Here is a 21,733-nt window from a genome sequence, read left to right as displayed (position 1 = left end):
ATGCAATTAAAAGCTACAAATATAATTTCTTGTGCCAGAAAACTATCATGATAGTGCCTGAATATATATCAATGATGAAATATCGATATATTTTACAGCTATTGTCTTTGTAAACATACTGCTTGTTTGTTGGTAGGGTTTTTCGGAGATCTGCTGTCTCTGGTGTGTCAGAGTTTCTCAATGGTGGACATGGTTCTGCTTCTGCATGGTAATCCGCAACCTCTGAGCCGCATCCAGCCCCAGCTCACAGCCTTCTTCACGGAGCATTATCTGCAGGGTCGAGAGCCCACTGATGCCAATATCGCTGTGAGTCTGAGCTCACACTGCTTTCATATGTGACTTTGCTTAAATCAGTCCCATGTGAAGCTCTCATATGCCTGGGTGTCTAATCCTGTTTCTGGATAAAGAGTTTATCCTCAGAACAATCTGAACAAGCTATTCAAGCTATTGTTGATTAGCGGACACTTTTAATTGCAATAGGGCTAAATTGTCGCATGTTGTCTCTTAAGGAGCAGGATTGGGCAAACCCTGTCATATTCTATCAAACATTTTTGTTAGATTTTGAAAAAAAGATTTGAGGGGAAAGAAAGATTCTGCATCCATTCTGAGATTTTCAAAATCTTGACCGATTTTGAGCCTTGTTTTCAATAGCATATGCTGCTCCAGGCTGGTTTTTATTCATACACTCAAAATGTCCACGAGAAAGAGTGCTTGTCCTTTCGGCTGCGTCAATAACAATTTGGCTAATATGTCACAAGATTAATGTAAACACCGCATTCCTAACTTTATTAATAATCATTTTAGGTTTGAGTGGTATTTGTAAGAAACTAAATGCGAGCTGAGCAGAGTTTATAAAGCGTACAGCGCCATCTGCTGTTAAAAGTGAAGCTCAGAATCGATTCAAGAGAGAATCTATGCTAGGATTTGAAAATCTTACAAATATAGAAGCCTCTGTTTTGCAATATCTTCCTAATTTTTCAAAAGTGAAATATCTCAGAGTGACTGTTTTATTGTATTGCTGACAAATGTTTTATTCAATGTTTGGATGTACTGGTCATTGTAATGTACAATTTGAAAGCAGAGGTTTGAACATTGCTAACAGTCAGAGTAATATTCATCATCTTTGTACTTTTTACACAATTAGACTGTGTTTTTGAGTGCATGGTGCAGAGACTGATTTGTTTTTGTTTCTAATTTAATTTTTAGAGTGCTTCTGAGGATCTGATCAATGAACTAGAGGAGTACATTGCAGAGAGTTTTGTAAGTGTTTTTGTACCTGATTTGTCCTACCTTGTTTTTAATTACTACAAAAATCGACATAATTTTAGACATTTCAAATAATACGCACCATACTCAAAGTAATTTTGTATGGCTAAAAAACAACAGCGTGTCTGCGAGGTCTTAAAATGTCATAAATTTCAAAAGTTAAAGTTTAGGCTTAAATTCACTGAAATAATATGTTATATGTCTTAAAACATTTAAAACGGGTCTTAATTTTCCGCTGTTCAAGTAAAGCTACCCAAACAACATCATCCATCCAATCACAAGCAATCATTTATTTATATATATATATAACCTTTTAAAAAAAATTAATCGCATTTAAAATACTGAAACTTGTAATTTTGGCTATTCAAATGTAAAATTAATGTAAACGCAAGACAAAAACTATTAAAATTCAAAATATAATTGTTTATTAGAATTAAAATTCAAAATATAATTGTTTAATAGAATTTTTGTTTAACTTGTAACACAGATTTCTTCATGTAAAAAACAAACCCACAATAAACCATCAAGATCCTGGCTTGACAGCCATATTTATTACAGAAATCAAAACACAGGCATGTTAATGACATTTAAATTTCAAAACCATCAATGCCAATAAAGAAAACATTGATTTCCATGTTAAATTCTAAGCAGACTGCAAAAAAATGCCAAAATACAGGAATTGCAGATATGGAAAATGAAAAATTATAATAATAAACTATAGAATACAAACTGTTGCACTCATTGTAAAGTTTTATTGCTGTGAGTTGAGAACATTAATTATAGAGTAGAAACAATTTTACTTAATCCTCCTTTACATTCATCCAGTTGCTAAGACAAGGTGTTTCCCGCAAGTGCACAGAGACTCCCAAATGCCCGCAAATGAATGATAATCTCTCGCAAACCGGTCGTTAAATACATTGCACACCCCTCTCCCCCACATTCCTCCTAGCTCTTCAGATAGCCTATATCGCGCGCAACTCATCCCCACCGTGAGTTTAATGAGGAAACTAAATCCCATCACGTTTAATGAGGAAACACGCTAAACTTGGAGGGCTCATGCTGAAAGACAGAGTAATGCCCTGTCTTTGACAGCTCGCGACTTCACCAGAGACTTTCTGAGTACATTCACAAAGACACCAATACTTCAATTTTAATATAATTAAGATTATACTCTTATTAAAAGTCTACCATGTAGCCTAAGAAGTGATTTTATTACCTTAAAGGAACACCGAGTCACGAAATGAGTAGGATTTTCTTATTGTTCGCCATGCGGTATCAACTTACAACAGTAGTCGAAAGTTAAAAATGGAACACCCGAAATTGCATGAAACTTTGGAGAGCCTGGTGATGCGACTAATTGTTTTATACTGAAACTTGCCTTCAAAAAGTGCTTCCTTGGTCTTATCCACATGTCTTGTGTGTTTAACACACGTCCACCACAACAGGAAGTAAAAAAAAACCCTACAACTGTGTTAATTGCGTTAATTTTTTTTAACGCGTTAATTATTTAAAATTAATCGCATGCATTAACACACTAATTTTGACAGCGCTAATATATATATATATATATATGTATTTGTGTACATATTTCATTCGATGCAATAAATCATATTTTACCAGATATTTTTCAAGACACTTCTATACTGGTTAAAGTGACATGATGATGTTGGGATAACTATGCAAGTCATTGTATACAATGGTTTGTTCTGTAGACTATTAAAAACAAAAATAGCTTTAATAATAATTTTGTCCTAAAAATGGTGTTTAAAAAACTAAAATCTGCTTTTATTCTAGTCAAAATAAAACAAATAAGACATTTTCCAGAAGAAATAATATTATCATGCATACTGTGAACATTTTCTTGCTCTATTAAACATTATTTGGGAAATATTTAAAAAAGAGAAAAAAATTCAAAGGGGGGCTAATAATTCTGACTACAACTGTTTATATAAGTAAGAATTATTAGCCCCCTTAGTTTTCTTTGTTTTTTAAATATTACTTAAATGATTTTTAACAGAGCAAGGACATTTTCTCAGTATGTCTGATAATATTTTTTTTTCTTCTGGAAAAAGTCTTATTTGTTTTATTTTGGCTAGAATAAAAGCGGTTTTTAATTTTTTTAAAAAACATTTTAAGGTCAAAATTATTAGCCCCTTTAGGCTATATTTCGAACGATAATCTACAGAACAAACCATCATTATACAATATTTTGCCTAATTACCCTAACCTGCCTAGTTAACCTAATTAACCTAGTTAAGTCTTATAAATGTCACTAAGCTGAATACTAGTGTCTTGAAAAATGTCTAGTAAACTATTATGTACTGTCATCATGGCAAAGATAAAATAAATCAGTTATTAGAAATGAGAAAATCTTCTTGGTTAAAAAGAAATTGCAGACATGGAATAGGCGATTAAAAAAAAGAAAAATTATGTTGAAAAAAAAGTGTATATACAACTAGAGTTTTGACACATTAAAAAATGTGGCTAAGAAATAACTAAAATAGTTTTTTTATGTTATAGCACAAATAAAGAAATAAATAAACGGGCCATTTGATACAATCTTTAGTGTTTAGCTCTGTATAAGTCTAAAATTCAAGACTTTAAAAGTCTTAAATTTGATTTGATTAAACCAGCAGAAACCCTGATATAATCTCTAGTATAATAAAAACAATTATTATAAACATTTGTTAAAACATTTAATAATTTCCAGTATTAACTCCTTGTAAATAAATTCAATATCTTTACTCTTGATCAGCCAAAAACTTAAGTGTTTCATGCTGGAGTGGTTTGAGGTGTGTGTGTGTGTGTGTGTGTGTGTGTGTGTGTGTGTGTGTGTGTGTGTGTGTGTGTGTGTGTGTGTGTGTGTGTGTGTGTGTGTGTGTGTGTGTGTGTGTGTGTGTGTGTGTGTGTGTGTGTGTGTGTGTGTGTGTTTGTGTGTTTGTGTGTGTGTGTGTATAAAAGTATAGTATAAAAAAACTTTGCGGCGTGAACAGCTCTTAACAGTAACTGTGCTGTATTTGTTTCAGTCTACAGTAACCGTTAGAGAAGGAGTGGACATCATTCAAACCAACATGTCCTTCCTGAGACAACAGTTCACTCGCATGGCTACTCATATTCTTCGCTGTACAGGTGACCAACACAACTTGTCCTCTTACTGACACCTTTACGCTTAAATCCAAAACCTATGACTAAGATATATGTGGGTATATAATTACAGTTCAAAAAATATATATAAAGTACAGATGTCATTAATTGAATACTTTAAAAAACATTAATACTTTAGTATAAGTAACAATTTACACTATTTACTATTGTCTTTTACCTGCCTATTAATAAGATATTACCTGTTTAATAGCAATTATCCTAATCCTACCCAATACTTAAACCAAACTACTACCTTACTAAATATTAATAAGCAACTAATTAGCAGTTTTTTAGATACAAGTCTTAGATATTAGTTTTTTAAATTGTGTGAATTTTACATTAAAATAAAGTGAAACCAAAAATGACAGTATTTTGCATAAAATACATGGTGTATTGTTTTTGAGCATGTTTTAACTTTGAAAGTGTTTGGAATTTTTGAAAGAATAACCCTGATTTGCAGTGAAAACACATGAAAACATTTGTTAGTTTGACCATTAGTCTTTTTCTGAAGAAAAAAAAATCTAAATGACTGTTTTTATTTGAAATTGAGACCTTTATAGACCATTTTTGAGGGAAGTCAACAAGAACAATGATCCTAACGCATTTCCTATTTCACATTTTTATTTTCCATAGCTTCTGAAAATCTAAAAAGGTCCACATATTGATAAATAATGTTATGATAGCTGTTTTAAAATCAAATTATGATTGAATTGCCTCTTGTTACAGTTAGGAAATAGTTTAACACCAAGCAGGAACTGTTCATGGGCCAAAGAAATCACCACTTGGAAATGGTCTTATGGATTATTTTAACTCAAATCCATAACTAATAACACAAGTGGTCAAGCACTCTCTTCATTTTCCTTAGCTATAAGAAACAGTCAAACTACTTGCTCTACAAACAAGTGTGTTTGTGTATACATAAAAAGTAGAATATAATTAGAAAATTTCAGTTCGTAACATTAAGCAGCTAAAAATCTGAAAATCAATGGAAGTTAATGAGAGCGGAAGGCTCGGGCTAAAAAAAATTCCAATTGCTGTGCCTGCTCATATGTGAAGAATAAAGTCAATATAAGAAGTCAAACCAAAAATTATTCAGACATCATATATATTTATTTCATTTATTTGTTGGTGGTGGATGCAGATACTACAGTAAAATTGAGTAAAGTAAACTGTGACATATTTTACCCAAAACAAATTTATTTATTCAGTGGACTAAAAACCAACAAGAGCTGAAGAAGCTTTTGCAGAAAGTAAATATTTGAGTTCAGCTTTGCATGAATCAGCTTGACATTGTGCAGTTGACTAAAGCCTCACATTGAGGCCCAGCAAAGTATTGATGGTTGTGTAAATATTGTCATGCTAGCAGTCTGAATTAGTTTTGGAGGATTGTGATCCATTTCATACTGTACCTTTCTATTAAAGACATTATCAAGATATTATAACTAAGATATTGTCAGCATTGCCATTTTCTAAAATATATAGAATATACTGTGATAATATTTAAAATGTTGAACTTGTTGGGAAAATATATATAATTATTTTATCAATCTCTTGCTTTTGTTTTTCTAGACAACACATTTGGCCAGCGTTTGCTGTATCTGTGCACTCAGGGTCTTTTTGAGTGTCTGGCCCTCAATCTCTACTGCTTAAGAGGAGAACAAAGAGCTTTGACCACTGTCATAAACCACCGAATTGTAAGATTCATTGATTCATCCTTCGAATGTGGTTACATTTATATGCATATCCTTCATATTTTGATCTTCCCTCAGAGGAGGATGTCAGCAGAAGTGAACCCCAGTCTGGTGAACTGGTTGACCAGTATGATGTCCATGAGGCTGCATGTAATTTTAGAGCACAATCCGGTCACTGAGGACCAGATCCAGCATTACGTCATCTATACGCAGGTACTTTAACCTCTCATTTAGATTTGTTTATCAAATGAGACACAAAAGCACAAATGAATATGTTTCTGTTGTCTTTTTTTCATGTACAGAGCGAATCTGCTCGGAGAACAGAGGCAGGTTCACAGTCAAGCCAGCAGTCACAAAATATGAATGTGGAGGTATGTTTTAGCAGAAGAAAGAGGCTGGTTTACCGTCATGTTTAATAATATGATTTTAAAATAATGCTAATTAAACCTTATGTAGGTCTTTGGAATGTTATTTTTTATAATTATATTCATACATTTTTATATACTGTACATTTGAAGGCAAAACGATTAGCCCTCCTGTGATATTATTTTTTGTTGTTGTTGTTTAAAGGAGAGGATTGTTTTAGCATGACAGTTTTAAACTAATTTCTTTTGACTTTGCCATAATGACAATACACAATATTTTACTAGTTATTTTGCAGGAGACTACGATTTAGCTTTATGTGCAGTTTAAAGACTGAACCAGGTTAATTAGCTTAACTAGGCAAGTTAGGTTTATTAGACAAGTCATTGGACATCAGTGGATTGTTCCATAGCCAATCAAAAATAATCATTTCTTAAGAGGGCTAATAATATTAAGCTTATTTTTTAGACTGTTTTCATTTAAAGACTTAAAACTGTCAACTGTACATACTTTAAAGACATTTCTCCCGAAAATGAATAATGTCATCATTTAATCACCCTTGACTCCAAACCTTAAAAATGATTAAAGAAGATATTTTGAAGAATGTTGGAAACCTGTAACCACAGACATCCAAAGTAGGAAAAACACATACTATAAAAGTCAATTTTTACAAGTTTTCCCACACTAAAGGCTGATTTGTACTTCTGCGTCAAACGCCGGCGTATGCTTCGTTGCTGACACATTACCCTTCGCCGTGGCCGTCGGCGTCGCTGACATGCACTTCTCAAAAAATGTAACTACACGTCGCAACGACGCATAGCGCAAGCTCTGTGATAAGTTGGCTTGGTAGCACTGACGAGTCTGGGCGGGACCAAGAGCCGCGTGAATGGTGCGAGCCTGATGGAGCGATTGTTTACAAGTGTGGACTCCCGTGAAGGAGCTCCAGATGGAAAGTTTTGTTTTGTGTTTACCTCATGGTTAAAGTTGTTGCACGTCCGCCGGTTCCTGCCTCAAAATGAGCGAGTTTGAGTCACTTGTACATCCCGGAAGTGTTCAGAAAAGCAAAACAGAAGCGAAGAAACTCGACACAGAGGAACATTTATACCTCACTGCCAACTAGCGTTTCGGAACTGTTAATGCAGACCAACAGAGACAGCGCACAGAAGAATAAATGCACAGCTACGCGCGTTGCATGCGCCGTGGGTTACGCCGGTCACTTGAAGCAGAAGTATAAACCAGGCTTAAATATCCTAATTTGGGTCTATGGCTTTGGCTTTAAATATCCAGGATTGGAACAAATCAAGGGTAAGTAAATGATGACAGACCTTTCATTTTTGGGTGAATTAACACTTGACCACATACAATTCTGGAGATTTTTCATTCATTCATTCATTTTCGAGTGAATTATGCCACAGCGGAATAAACCGCCAAGCACCAACTATTCCGACATATGTTTTACATAGCGGATGCCCCTCCGGCCGCAACCCATTATTGGGAAACACCCATACAAACATGTAGAAAACCTACATAAAATCAATGCAAACTCCACACAGAAATGCCAACTGGCCCAGCCGGGACTCGAACCAGCGACCTTCTTTCTGTGAGGCAACCGTGTTAACCACTGAGTCCCTGTGCCACCCTCTCTGAGATTTTTTTTTTTCTATGACAAAATTTTAGTTTTAAATAGAGCAATTGCAATTTGCATATGTTTATCATACCTGGCTCAAACAGTTGGTATACAGCTTCAGTCTTTTCAGCCCGTATTATTTTATCTGTTACAAGCAGGAAAATTGTCTTATAATAACTGTGATAACAGTTATAATTGAGATATAACATGCATTTTTTATGGTAAAAATAAAACAAACTACAGTTTAAAAAGAGATTTTGTTTCAAATCAAGGTTGTAACAGTTACATCACATAATACTCAACCATTACTAATGTATATGTCAATGAACAATTCATTAAAGAGATTCTTCAAAAATGTGTCTTCTTTAGTCAGTTCTAGCATTCTTAGTTTATCCAGAATTGGGCAACTTTAATTTTAAAGGACGCATTAATTTGGGTAAAAATGTTTTTTTTTTTCTGAACTTTAAAACATTAACCAGCACATATGGTTGTATCATTAATAAAACTTTGTTTCTTGAGCACCAAATCATACTTACGAAGGATCATGTGAAACTGAAAACTCAGGGTATATGCAGGAATCCTAAAGGTAATTTCAATATCTTTTTAAGACTTTTTAAAGACCCTTCTCAGAATATTTCTCATCTCATCGCCACTTCCAGTTCTAATCAGTATCAAATCTTTAACTTAATAAACAGTTGTTAAATAAATCAGTGGAGCACAACCATGCAACAGAACTCTGATAAGCTCGGAAGAAACAAAGCTTGAAATAATAAATTACGTAGTTGTTTTTAGCGACAGGCTTAAGCCACTGTTTAATCTAGTCTTTCTTCAACCAGGAGTATGCAAACTTACATATTACCATTTTGCCGTCTGTTTGGCTCTATGATGACTAGATGTGGAGAGCGTCACATGACCTTCCCACGTTTGTCGCAAATTACGCGACATCACCCAGACAGAGGAGCTTGGCCTGAACCAGTCGCGTGGATGGAAAAAAATAAATATATTTAAGCTATTTTGGAGTCAAACACTTTGGACAGTGCTTGAATAAAAATTAAACCTCGTAAAAACATGATTAAAACTTTTTTATATCTTTTAGGGCCTAATTTTCACATAAATGATTTATCATATTTTAATACTTTTTAAGACCCTGCGGACACCCAGACAATTATGCCGAAAACTTCATCTTTGACATCACTGCAATAAGTTACATTTTCAAATTGCAGTAATTCACAGTTTTGTTTTTCTTTGACTAAATCTTGCTTTGTTGACAAGAGACATCGAGTTCCGTCATTGGTCGGTGTCCTTTGTGTAAATCTGTCTGGAAGACATCTGGGTGTGGGTTTGCACTGTAAACTGTATGCGTTGATGGTAATATGTGGTGATCTACTGTATTCCAGGAGGGCCTGTCTCCTGCTCCTGCCACCACAGCAGAGGAAGCGCTGAGATCCACAGGAGACACTGATGGAGATGAAGCACCCGGCAGACCATCGGCAGAAGAGACACGAGGAGCCGTAGCCATGGCAACCACAGAAAGGGAGGAGTCAACTGGAGAGGCAGAGCCATGGGCGGCAACCGTTCCACCTGTAAGACTCCATTGTCTTAAAGGGTCACGAAACACCAAAACACATTTTTTGAGCTGTTGACAGTCGTATATGTGTCCCACACTGCTAAAAACACTATTAGGACACCTATATTTCACTAAAAAGTGTAAATTGGTTGTTTTTGCGTTATTTCAAGCAAATTTGTACTTCCTGTTTGAAACGAATTTTTGAAGCTGCGTCACGGTCATGACATAATAGCGTGTATTCCAGCGTGCAGACTGGGCGTCTGTGCCAGAGTGAGTCTTATTACGTCTTACAGTGTGATACATTAATGCATGAGTAAGGCTTGGTTCAAACCAATCAGCGCGCTCTATTGTGGAACTTCATTAATATTCATTAGTGTCACCGTGTTTACGCCACAAAGACGCCACGTTGTGTTGGCAAAACAAGCGTGAAGTGTTGCTTTTATAGTTTGCTGCCGTTAAGTTTCGTTTTCATTTTCTCTCTGTGAGAGCTCAGTCTCACGTGTGGATTAACAGTGTACGCGACGCTCGACAACAATAACTTACGTGTCTGAGGATTATTGTTTACCTGGGAGCTGTTCTCATCTGCAAATGCTGAAATCTGGATTTGCTTGTAGTATTCTCTCCATAAAGACGCGGCTCTAGTTGCTGGTGATTGTCCTGTCTCTACAGATTTGGTAAGTGAGCGACCAGTGCTCTTTGTTTATTCAGTTTGTTCGTATCGAATTAAGTTAACTATTGCACTGAGTGCAGAAATGTAAGCACCGCATTTTGTGACCGGAATAACACACGCGGCTTTCTGATGCTACCTGCCGTGTGCATCTAAGTTTCCGGGAAATGCGGAGTTTTTTTCTCTCTCATTCGCCGTGCGGTATCAAACATTGCATGAAAAATACACGCTTGCAGCAGTTCCTTGAATCAAATATCTCGTTTGTCGCGAGAGGCATGAATGAATTCCCTGAATGAAAGAGCCAAACTGCAGTTAAAGTCCAACTTTTAATAATTTGGCAAATAATTCGACTACAGATGTCCATGTAAACACAGTCACATTGTCCGCTGTGGGTGTGTATTTTGACTCTGAAACTCGCGCGTGCACAAATAGACACTCCCACACCATCCCACTTTAGTTCCTCCGACACTCCCCCCTAAACAGAGCTGGACACGCCCACTTTTCTGACTTTTTCCAAAGTGGAGGTGTGAAAACACCCTGCTGAAACGAGGGGGTTTCATGGCCCTTTAAAGATTGCAAATAGTAGTTGACGTTATTGCATTATATACAACAGATTTGTAATTGTAAATTCCAATGTACACTAATATAGTTTTTTTTTATAATGGGATAAATGATTAAAAAAAACGTTATAGTATAAAATGACAAATAGAATATTTATATAAATGTTAAATGACAATTGTTCTGGCCTACCTTTAAGTACAGATTATATGAAAGAACACGTGATCATGCTAAACTATATTAAAGTTTCAATTATTATTATCTGACAAGTGGTTAAAACCTTGTGATTTGAAGAATATCTGCAAATTATAAAGATTCAAAATGGTGATTTATTAGTAATTTTTGGCTGCATTATTATTATGTCATCAAATCATTTTTATTTTAAATTTGCCTGATATTTTTGTGTTGTTTTGTGTAAATAACCCGTGAATGAGATTTTAATTCTCTTCTGCAAATGATGGTCAATACACAATTTCAATACACCAAAGGACACATTCTAATGCACTGATTTGGTTTAATTAATAAAACTTTATCATTGTTTTATTTTTCAAAGCTTCAAAACTCTTTTATTTATGACCTTTATCGTCTCTAGTTTAGTAGAAGTAATGAGAAGGTTTTGTAATCTTTCTGTTAATCAGGAGTGGGTTCCCATCATCAGACGTGACATGTTGACCCAGAGGAAGATGAAAGCACAGCCTCCTCTGTCTGATGCGTATATGCATGGGATGCCGGCTAAGAGGAGAAAGGTCTGTATTTCACTGACATTTACTCAACTAAAATGCCAAAACACTTAATCAGCACTATATTATATCCATATTACGGCGTAATTTACACTAGTGCTTTTTTTTCACACTTGGCATCTGCATAACTCTAGCACCTTTGACTTTTGAGTGTTTCCAAGCCCTAATTTAGTTTGGAAACACTGGTTTTCCATTTCAGTGTAGATAAACTGAACCACAGACTTTAGAAAGCCGTGGCTGTCCACAATCACTCTCTGATTGCTCTTCTGGACTGTTGCGTATCATTTTTAATTTTTTCAAAAGCCCCTCTCATTTGATCATTACACAACCACTAGACTGCAAGTGTGGATGTCATATCATATCATCTTGTGTTTTATGCTGTATACACGGTAAAGAAATGCAGGGTTCCACACAATTGATTTGACAACATGAAGGAATTACGTTAACCTTTTAGTTAACCTTTTACAAATGGAAGTGGGTTGAGCATAAAGCAACTTAATTGTAACAAGAATTGAGTTGTTTCAGCTTATTTTAAATAAGTTGTTTGGACAAACAGCAAATGTTTTTTTTGTGTCTAGTGTTGATGAAGATTCTTCTTTCTTTTAGAGCAGTAAAATGGATGAGAAGAGGTTTCATTCTAAAAACACTGTTTTCAAACAGAACCCACTAGTGTAAGCGCAGCCTACAAAACTGTTTTGCTTAGCATTTTAAAAGTTTCACGTTTACACAACAACGTTTCTTATGCATTCTAATTTTACATGTCTGTGAAAACATCCAAAAATGCTGCATTACTTACACTAGGCCAGTGTCTGGCACTGTCACCTAGTTACTCCACTGTTGTTGTGTTTGTTTGTGCTTGCCTTTAATCTACACTCCTCTAAATATGTACTACACATGCACATGACATCATCATTTAAAAAAAATATTCTTGACTGTTTTCAGGTGTTTACATGAACATAATAACAGTGGCATTTTTAAAACCTTTCACTTTGAAAATGCATAAAACTAAAAATGAAGTCAGGCAAATCGGCATTGTCATGTAAAGTTTCCAGTTTTTGTCCAAAAATGTTGTGCTTAACTTGATGATAACCAGTTTTAAGGTATACCGTGGTTTGGAAATGTCAAGGTTTTAAAACCGCCAAAGTTTTCTGTTACACCATTGCTAAGGTGTAGATTTTTTATTTATTCTTTAAACGGTTTTATTTAGCTTTTTAGGGCAACAGTACATCCAGCAGAAAATGAACCTCTACATCAAAAGCTACTGGTCCAAAATACTTTAAATGTTTCTTAATATAAAATATATTGTGTTCAATGGGGAAAAAAGTTGTTGTTTTTTACCCAGACATTTAAAAAAGAACTTATTTCGGAGCAGTAATCACTATACCGTGAAACCGTGATAAATTTTATTCAAGGTTATCATACTGTCAGAATCTTATACCGGCCCATTCCTGGTTTAACTCCTCTAATCTTTGTTTGCTTTACAGACGGCACAGGGGGAAGGACCTCACCTCTCTCTTACTGAAGCCGTGAGTCGAGCTGCCCGGACAGCGGGAGTGCGACCGGTTACTGCCCCAGACAGCCTACAGGGAGAGCTGGAGACCCCAGAGCTGCAGGAAGCATATGCGCAACAGGTGAACAAAACCTATCTATTTTGAGAAGCCTTTGTCACTAATTAAAAACCTCATGTCGAGAGTTTAGACATCCATATGTTTAGTTGGAGTAACTGAGGCACACGTTGTAAAGGCAACACCCTCTTCTGAATCAAAGGGGGAGGGGAGAAGAGGCTCAATTGTATTTAAAGAGACACTGACGAAGCAGCTTGTATTTGCTTCCGAACAAAAATTATCATGCTAAATGTGTAAGAATAAATAATCAGCAGAATCTGAATAAGCGTATATATAAGCGTCTGCTAAATGACTAAATGTAAATGTAAATATATATATATTAGTGCTGTCAAAATTAGTGTGTTAACACTTGCGATTAATTTGAAATATTTAACGCGTTAAAAAAATTAACACAATTAAAGCAGTTGCAGTTTTTTTTATTTCCTGTTGTAGCCCACATGCGTTCAACATGCAAAAAAATACGGATAAGACCAAGAAAGCGCTTTTAGAGGGAAAGTTTCAGTATAAAACAATTAATCTTGCATCACCAGGCTATACAGCGTTTCCTCCAGAGTTTCATGTAATTTCGGGTGTTTCATTTTTAATCTATTGACTTTAACTGCAGTTCAGCAGTTCACTTTCATTCAGCAACATATTGTTCATGCCTCGTGACTATTATTGGATGAAAATATGAAGTAAGGACTGCTGAAAGAGAGCTGTTTTAAATGAAATTTGATACCGCATGGCGGTATTCAAAAATATCTGCATTTCGTGACTTGGGTAGTCCTTTAAGATAATCAAAAATGGCTGTTTACATGGTACACTCTTAATCAGTATTATCTTAATTATAAAATCGGAGTACTGGTGTCTATGTAAATGTACTCAGTGAAAGTGCCAGATGATGTCGCAAGCTGTCAAAGACAGCCCATTCCTCTGCCTTTAAGTTGATTCCATGCACCCTCAAATGTTTCGTTAAGTTTGACGTGTTTCCCCTTACACGCAACTTTTGTAAAGTGTCTGCTACATGTTGCTGTGTCAGAATCCTTGCTTGTAAAATACAGCCATACTATAGAATGCTTAGTTTAATCAAATTTGATGAATGCGATCGTGCTTGTTGATGAATCTGAAGGGAGTCACTCACCGGGTGGCTGTACTGCGCGTGTTGTTTTTAAATGTCTGTGTGCGTTTCCTAGCAACAAGAGCAAACGCCTAATATTGCAGACGGTGTCTGTATTCCGCAAAGCTGTTTAGAATTAAATGTTTGTTGTGACCAAAGTCCCTGTAAGAAGTCTGTATCTTTGGTACGTGCCTTTAATGTACCCCTTGGTGCTTCTTGCGTCCTTGTCACAGCACCAGTGGCACCAAAATTAGGCACCGAAATTCTTATGCTGATTCAGTGATTCTGTGAGAGATTCTTGTGAGAGACTGTTCTCACTCTCAGGTCACATCATTCAAAAGAAAAGGCTCGCATTGTCCCCCGATAATGTCAACAGACTGGACTGTCCTAGCAACTGGCTGAATGTAAAGGAAGACTGAGCAAAATAGTTTTTACTTTATAATTAATGTTTTCAACTATCAGCATTACAACTTTACAATGAGTCAATAGCCCCTTTCACACAGTGATACCGGTAAATATCTGGAAAATTTCCGGAAAGACTTTACCGGTATTTTCAGAAGAGCGCTGTTCACACAGGCGAGGACGTTACGGAAATTTTCCGGAAAAGAGCATTCACACATCCATTCCAAAATACCGGTAAATTCTGACATCATTAACCACAAATGAGCTTTAAACGGCTGCGCTTGTATTTGTAAACATTTTACTAAATTACAAACTCTGTGGATGATCAATATTGTGAATATGTGCGTGTGCAGGCGCTCACAGGCTGTTTCACAGGCACACGCAAAGCTTGAAGGTAAACAAACAACGGCTTATCATAAGCATCTCATCGATGATTATTTACACAGTTGGCATTTAAGAAGAACATATAAACGTAATCTGACTAACTTCTAGCAGCTAAATGTGTCTGGAAAAATATTCAAAGGCTTTTATCCTCACAAACCGCGCGGACGTAAATGCGTCTGACTGTTGTGATTGGCTAAAGCAGACGTCTCACGTCAGCACGTTCTAGACGTGCACGCGCTTATTACGTGAATCTTCCTTCTGCATTCACACAGCGCAGCATTCCGGCAAATTGCTGGAAATGTTACAACTTCTCTTTCCGGAAAATAGCCAGAACGAATTTACCGGTATTTTCAAAAAGGACCTGTTCACACATACAACCTTTCCGGAAAATTGCCGGCAATTTTCCGGAAAGGTCTGTATGTGTGAAAGGGGCTACTGAGAATCGTTTGTATTCAATACTTTTTATTATTATAATTTTCCAATTTCCATATTTGCAATGCCTGTATTTTGGATATATATGTAAATGTGTGTGTGCATATATATATATATATATATATATATATATATATATATATATATATATATATATATATATATATATATATATATATATATATATATATATATATATATATATATTGTAATAAATATGGCCTTTTGCGATTATGATTAATTGCAAATAAAAAGTGTAATTAATCATTTGACAGCACTAATATATATATATATTTGTTCAAGTTTTAATAGTTTTGTTTGTATAATTTTGCCGTGTAATGTGTGTGTGCATTGTTTTTGTATGTTTGTTTTTTTAGGTCATTTTATTAAGATCACCATGGTCAATTAGTGATCCTGCTGTCTCAATGGAAATCCTCTGACACCATTTTAATCCACCATTTTTCCCCACATGTCTTTCAGGTGAAGAGTGACATAAAGAAGCGTCTGAGTGACGATCCAGACTACAACCACCAGCGCTTTCCCAACACACACAGAGTGTTTTCTGAAGACGCCTGAACAGACACAGCTTTTACACGCTCGTGATCAATCAGCTCTAAAAGTGAACGGCCTATAGCGCCTCATGCGTTGAGGGAAAAACCCTGTTTTAAAAACATCTGGCGTATAATTCAGATTTCTGCCATACTACAGTGTGTGGATGGTGACTAAACATAGAGCCTGGTCATAGAGACACAACAAACTAGACTTTATTCCTTCTACATGACAAAATCAGCATCTTATACTGTTTGTAGATGTAACCAGTCACTGAGAGGATTCGTGTATGTCTCTGTCCATTGTAAATTAGATGTACATTGTTGTAATAAGTTGTTTTAATATTGACAATAATAACAGGCACAAATATAGATGATCTTAATCATTTTAGCTTTATTCAGTGTGTAGATAAAAACAGGCACAAAGATGGATATTTACAGGGTCCAGATGTAGATGTACAGCACATTCATTCATCACTGACGACTGGAAGGATTTTAGTCATAGTGACGCCGTACACTGCAAAAAATGCTTTTCTTACTTAGATTTTTTGTCTTGTTTGTAGTCCAAATCTCTAAAAATTCTCAATCTGATAAGAATTTTCTAGACAAGCAAAACATGTTGCCTTGTTTTAAGAAATAATCTGCTAATATTAAGGGATTTTTTACCTTAAAACAAGCAAAATAATCTGCCAATGGGGTAAGCAAAATAATCTTATGTCAAAAGGAAAAACAAGATTATTTTGCTTACCCCATTGCTTGTTTTAAGGTAAAAATCCCTTAATATTAGCAGATTATTTCTTAAAACAAGGCAACATGTTTTGCTTGTCTAGAAAATTCTTCTCGAATTAAGAACTTTTAGATATTTGGACTACAAACAAGACAAAAAATCTAAGTAAGAAAAGTATTTTTTGCATTGTATAGCTGATATTACTATTATTGCTAATTATTTCTTGCATGCCAAAATAATCATGTTGTTCATGAATGTGGCTGTTAGGAAATAAAACAAATCTAGAATTACTTTTAGTTTAAAAAAGGGCTGTCTGCTTCTGTTTATTTTCGCCGTTAATATTTATGACCCTGAACAACAAAACCAGTTTTATGTTGCATGGGTCAACTTTACGGGGAAAAAAGAAAATGGGTCAATTAAAAGTTTAAATATTATGACAAAAATGACTTAATTTGGCATATTTAAAGGTGATTTTCCTCAGTATTTTGATTCATTTGAACCAAGCAGCAACCTCCCTCTCTCCCACGGGAAGCCGATATGGAAGTAACTGAAACTGCAATTCAGGGATCACCAATCTCGTTCCTGGAGGTCCGGTGCCCTGCAGGGTTATGCTCCAACTTGCCTCAACACACCTGCCTGGGTGTTTCAAGTATACCTAGTAAGACCTTGATTAGCTTATTCAGGTGTGTTTGATTAGGGTTGGGGCTAAAATCTGCAGGACACTGGACCTCCAGGGACAAGTTTGGTGATCCCTGCTCTATGACAAGTGTGAGGGGGGGTACATTTTTTTATAGCCCATCCGTTTGCTTTTTATTGAGTTATAAAAAGTCTGCATAATTAGGGGCGGGGCCATTTGGATGGCAGCTAGGTCGCTGTCATGTCACCTCAGCTGATTCCGGCTGATTAGCTGCTGAGCTCGGCATATACATCGTATTTTATGTGGCTTTACACAGTCAATTGCCTTTTGGAATTCTTTCCTACAATTATCAGATGATATGGCATGCTGTGTGTACTTAATTGTGCTCACATACTATTCAAGTTGCTTCTGTTTCCCAGGTGAATGAAATTATATACTTATACCATCTCTATAAAAGTGTTTTATTTAAAATAATTTATCATTTTTATTAGAACTTGAATGTACATCAGATTCTGGCAGACAGATTAGCTGTAGGCTCTAGAAGTCATCTGAGGCGTTGTCATACAGTGTTATGCTGGATTTCATAAATAGCCTTGCATTTACTAACACAGACTATATTTGAAGGATTTGGAAGTAATTAGCTTTTTCCTCCTGTAGAAAAGCATCATAAGAACAATGTTCAACGGCTCAATGTATTACAACAGTGTTTTAAAAGACTACACACTTTATTGATATAGTACACAACCAAGCACATGTGGTTAGAACGCAAACGAGTCACGAGTAATTAAGCGTTTCTCCCAAAGAAAAGCCTGTCTAAGCAGATCCTCGATTCCTAGTCCTCAGATTCTAGATTTTCAAATAGTTGTGTGTCTGCCAAACATTGTCATATTCTAACAAAGCATTTATCTGTAGAAAGCTTATTTATGCAGCTTTCAGATGATGTATAAAACTCGGTTTACAAAAATTTTACTTTATGACCTCAGTTTAACTTATGACAGGTTTTGTGGTCCAGAAATGCTTCGCTATAGTTCCTTTTAAAAACAAACTTGTTTTTTTTTTTTTCAAGCTAAAGTTGAAATGGTCAGTTGAATTCAATTGTGAAATACTGAAAGGTACAGTATAACATCAAATGATGCATAAATAATAGTTTTATTTTAGGTTTTTAAATGAATGGAAATTGTTTACTTAACTGTAAATCAATTCTTCCTGATTTAGGCTTAATTTCCAAAGCTGGTACTTTGTAATTTTATCTCAACAAGAAATTTACTATATTAAATAAACATATCAAGAAACTTAAACTGTATCTGAATGAGTGAAATCTTGGTAACATGGCTGTCAAAATACACATTAATACTATTCTGAATGAATAGAATACTCTAACTATTGGGGCCTTCGCGAAATGCACTATGTTTAACATTTGGCATGCGCACTACTCTAGCGTCTTTGACCTACATAAACAAATTTTAAAATTCCACAACCCCGTTTTAGTTTGGAAACACTGGTGTGATATTTCAGTATAGACAGACTGAACACAGACTTTAGAGTACCGTGGCTGTCTACAAACACTCTCTGATTGGTCTTCTGGACTATTGCGTATCATTTGCTAATTCGTCAAAAGCCCCTCCCAATAATTACACAACCACTAGACTGGAAGTATGGATGACGGTAAAATATGTGCATACTCATTAAGCGTGAATGGTCACATATCTTGGGCCCTATCATACACGCGGTGCAAAAAGGCACAAGATGTGTTTGCCCCGACGTGTTGCTATTTTCAGACCAACAAAACCTTCATTTTCCTATTTTCCGCCACGTTGTTTAAATAGCAAATCCATTTGCGCCACTTTGTGGACTCGTGTTAAGGCGCATTGTTGGTGCGTTGCTATTTGAGGAACTAAAATAGACTGCTCAATAATCCAGCTAAAAGCAGGGTAAAATCCAGCGCAGAGCGCATCAGTTGTGCGCCTCGCTCACACATTGCTTAAAACACACATGATGTACAGCAATACACAAATATCTTTGCAAATAAAAAAGAATTAAAGGATTAAAATATTACAATAATTATTATTATTTTCTACATAAATATGAAAACCACTGCTTCCATGCCTTCTTCATCTCGGTGGGCTTTTTCAGTTTGTTTATGACAATCTGCTTCTGTATAACGTTATTATTCTTAGCAGTTTTATTTATTATATGCTATATATATTTGTTTTATTAAAAACAAGCTTAGATTTGTCCACCTGTCAGATTTTAGGCCATATGGGGCACAGCATGTGTATTTGGATATAACTCAGTTGTTTGAGCACACTTCGTTGTTATTGTTATTTATTCGTTTGCTGGAAATTAGAACTGAATTTAGAAATAGTTTTGACAAATCTTTGCGCTTAACAAACTAAATTAGTTATGTATAGGCTAATGGATTTCTGTGCACAACATGTTTCCTTATCCACGAAAGAAAGTGAAAGTAAAGGCCGAATCTTCGCGCTGTAGATGCTCTGTTTAACTGTTTTTCGCTAGTGAAGCATTACATTTTTCAAATGTGTCATCGCGCGACGCAACTGACTCTTAAAGAGAATGAGAGATGAGGCTCTGATTGGTTTATTCTCAAAACACATCTAGAACTCATTAAGAGAATGAGCTCAACCCTGTTAGACCATGCGCTGCGGCGCAGAGCATATTTTCCTGTGCTTAAAATAGCAAAAGTGGATTTGGACACGCCCTTAATGCTTTTGCACCCTGAGCTTTAGACTTTGCACCTAGATCGTAAAAATAGAGCCCCATGTGTTTTATGCTGTATACACTGTAAGAAAGGCTGGGTTCCACACAATCGATTTGTGTTGGGACAATGTGAAAGAATTAAGTTAAGGTATAGTTGTTAAATTTAAGTGAACTGAACAAAAGAAAACTTCAGAATTGAGTTGTTTGAGTTCATTTAAAAAACGGTAAATTTCGAGCAACGTGGAAATAAAATGTTGAGAAAAAACTTCTGAAGATGTTCTGAAAAAAGTTGTTAATTTTGAGAAAAAAATGTTGTAATAAAACAATAAGAATAAACCTATCAAATTGAAAAAGTATTATTTTGTGAAAAAAAACTCAAGTTTTAAGAAAAATATGGAAATAAAATGTTGAAAATGAACTTTTGAGAAAAAAATGGTTGAAATAAAACATTCAGAATAAACAAAATCAGAATATAGCATACATTTATATGGAAAAACTCAAGAAACGAGGAAATAAAACATTGAGACTAAACATTAAATTCAGAAAAAAACCAACACATTTCCGTAAAAATCAACACATTAAACCTTGAGAAGCTGTTGAGAAAAAAACTCAATGTTCTGAGAAAAAAAGTCATTCAAATTTTAAGAAAAAAAGTCTAAATGTAAATATTTAAATTTAAAGAACTGTTGAGATAAAACTAAAATTTAACCTTTTGTGATTTTCTCTTTTTTTTGTTTGTTTTGTTTTGTTTGTTTGAGCCTCAATAAACCAAACCAGATGATCTGAATATTTCTGCAACAGAGAGACCAAACATACAGTACGGATGTCAATATGCGTTTATTTGTCACATATTCGCACAGTATTTTGGGGTGGTAATAGCTCAGAAATGATCACACCAGAACAACGAACTCACGGCCATGTTTGTTTGACATGAATCCCTCAACAGATTCAGACTCTTTGCAAGTGAATCGCACGGATTGCGGAGTGACAACGTTTCATGCTTGGTTAATCTAAAAGCACAAGCACTGGAGACAGAGATGAGTTCTGACTACTTTGTGACAGGAAGTCCATTAAACTGCTCTATGACTTTTATTACAGGAACCTAAAGCAATTGACGATACTTGTTAAAACAGATTGTGGTGCGTTATGATCCCACAGTCAAATATTGAGCAAATGATCAACGTGGAAGAAAAACAACCCAGAGTCCGCAAACGCAACCTTGAACATATTTGAAAGATTTTTACCTTTGAAAAAAAAAAAACGTGGATTTATTTCACCCAAAATGACATCATCAATATACTCAACCTCAATACCAGTTTCCATTGAAAGGTTAATGTTGTTAACCAACGCTGACAGTATGGATTGAGGATGATGAAGGTCAGGGTTGGTCTAGTTTCCAACATTCTTTAAAATCTCATATTTTATCTAAAACAAAGGAAACAGGTTGAGGGCGAGAAAACGATGACAGAATATTCATCTCATGGTGAAGAATCCCTATGAGAGTGCTTTAATTTGCTGGACGGTATGGCGTTTTAGCTATA

At 35.4% G+C, this 21,733-nt stretch overlaps 1 protein-coding gene across 13 annotated transcripts in view; it reads left to right on the top strand.

Moving 5' to 3' along the window:
* bag6l (BCL2 associated athanogene 6, like) overlaps positions 1-17,390 on the top strand; it is a 37,016-nt gene extending 19,626 nt beyond the window's left edge. For 6 of the 13 annotated variants that reach the window (XM_017352273.4, XM_073931116.1, XM_017352270.4 and 3 more), the window contains 10 exons: positions 137-306; positions 1,207-1,260; positions 4,293-4,395; positions 5,980-6,104; positions 6,180-6,314; positions 6,404-6,472; positions 9,489-9,674; positions 11,522-11,629; positions 13,108-13,254; positions 16,043-17,390. In XM_017352273.4, the coding sequence (XP_017207762.1) occupies positions 137-306; positions 1,207-1,260; positions 4,293-4,395; positions 5,980-6,104; positions 6,180-6,314; positions 6,404-6,472; positions 9,489-9,674; positions 11,522-11,629; positions 13,108-13,254; positions 16,043-16,138 (1,193 nt within the window). In that variant the 3' untranslated portion in view covers positions 16,139-17,390. Of the gene's footprint in view, positions 1-136; positions 307-1,206; positions 1,488-3,338; positions 3,680-4,292; positions 4,396-5,979; positions 6,105-6,179; positions 6,315-6,403; positions 6,473-9,488; positions 9,675-11,521; positions 11,630-13,107; positions 13,255-16,042 lie in introns of those variants that run through there. The other 7 variants (XR_012394730.1, XR_012394727.1, XR_012394731.1 and 4 more) reach the window with 3 other exon arrangements.
* Positions 17,391-21,733: the final 4,343 nt, after the last annotated feature.

Source organism: Danio rerio, chromosome 19, assembly GCF_049306965.1.
Source record: "Danio rerio strain Tuebingen ecotype United States chromosome 19, GRCz12tu, whole genome shotgun sequence".
Taxonomy (NCBI): Eukaryota; Metazoa; Chordata; class Actinopteri; order Cypriniformes; family Danionidae; genus Danio; species Danio rerio.
The sequence above is the reverse complement of the archived record's forward strand: the minus strand, read 5'-3'. Positions and strand labels throughout refer to the sequence as shown.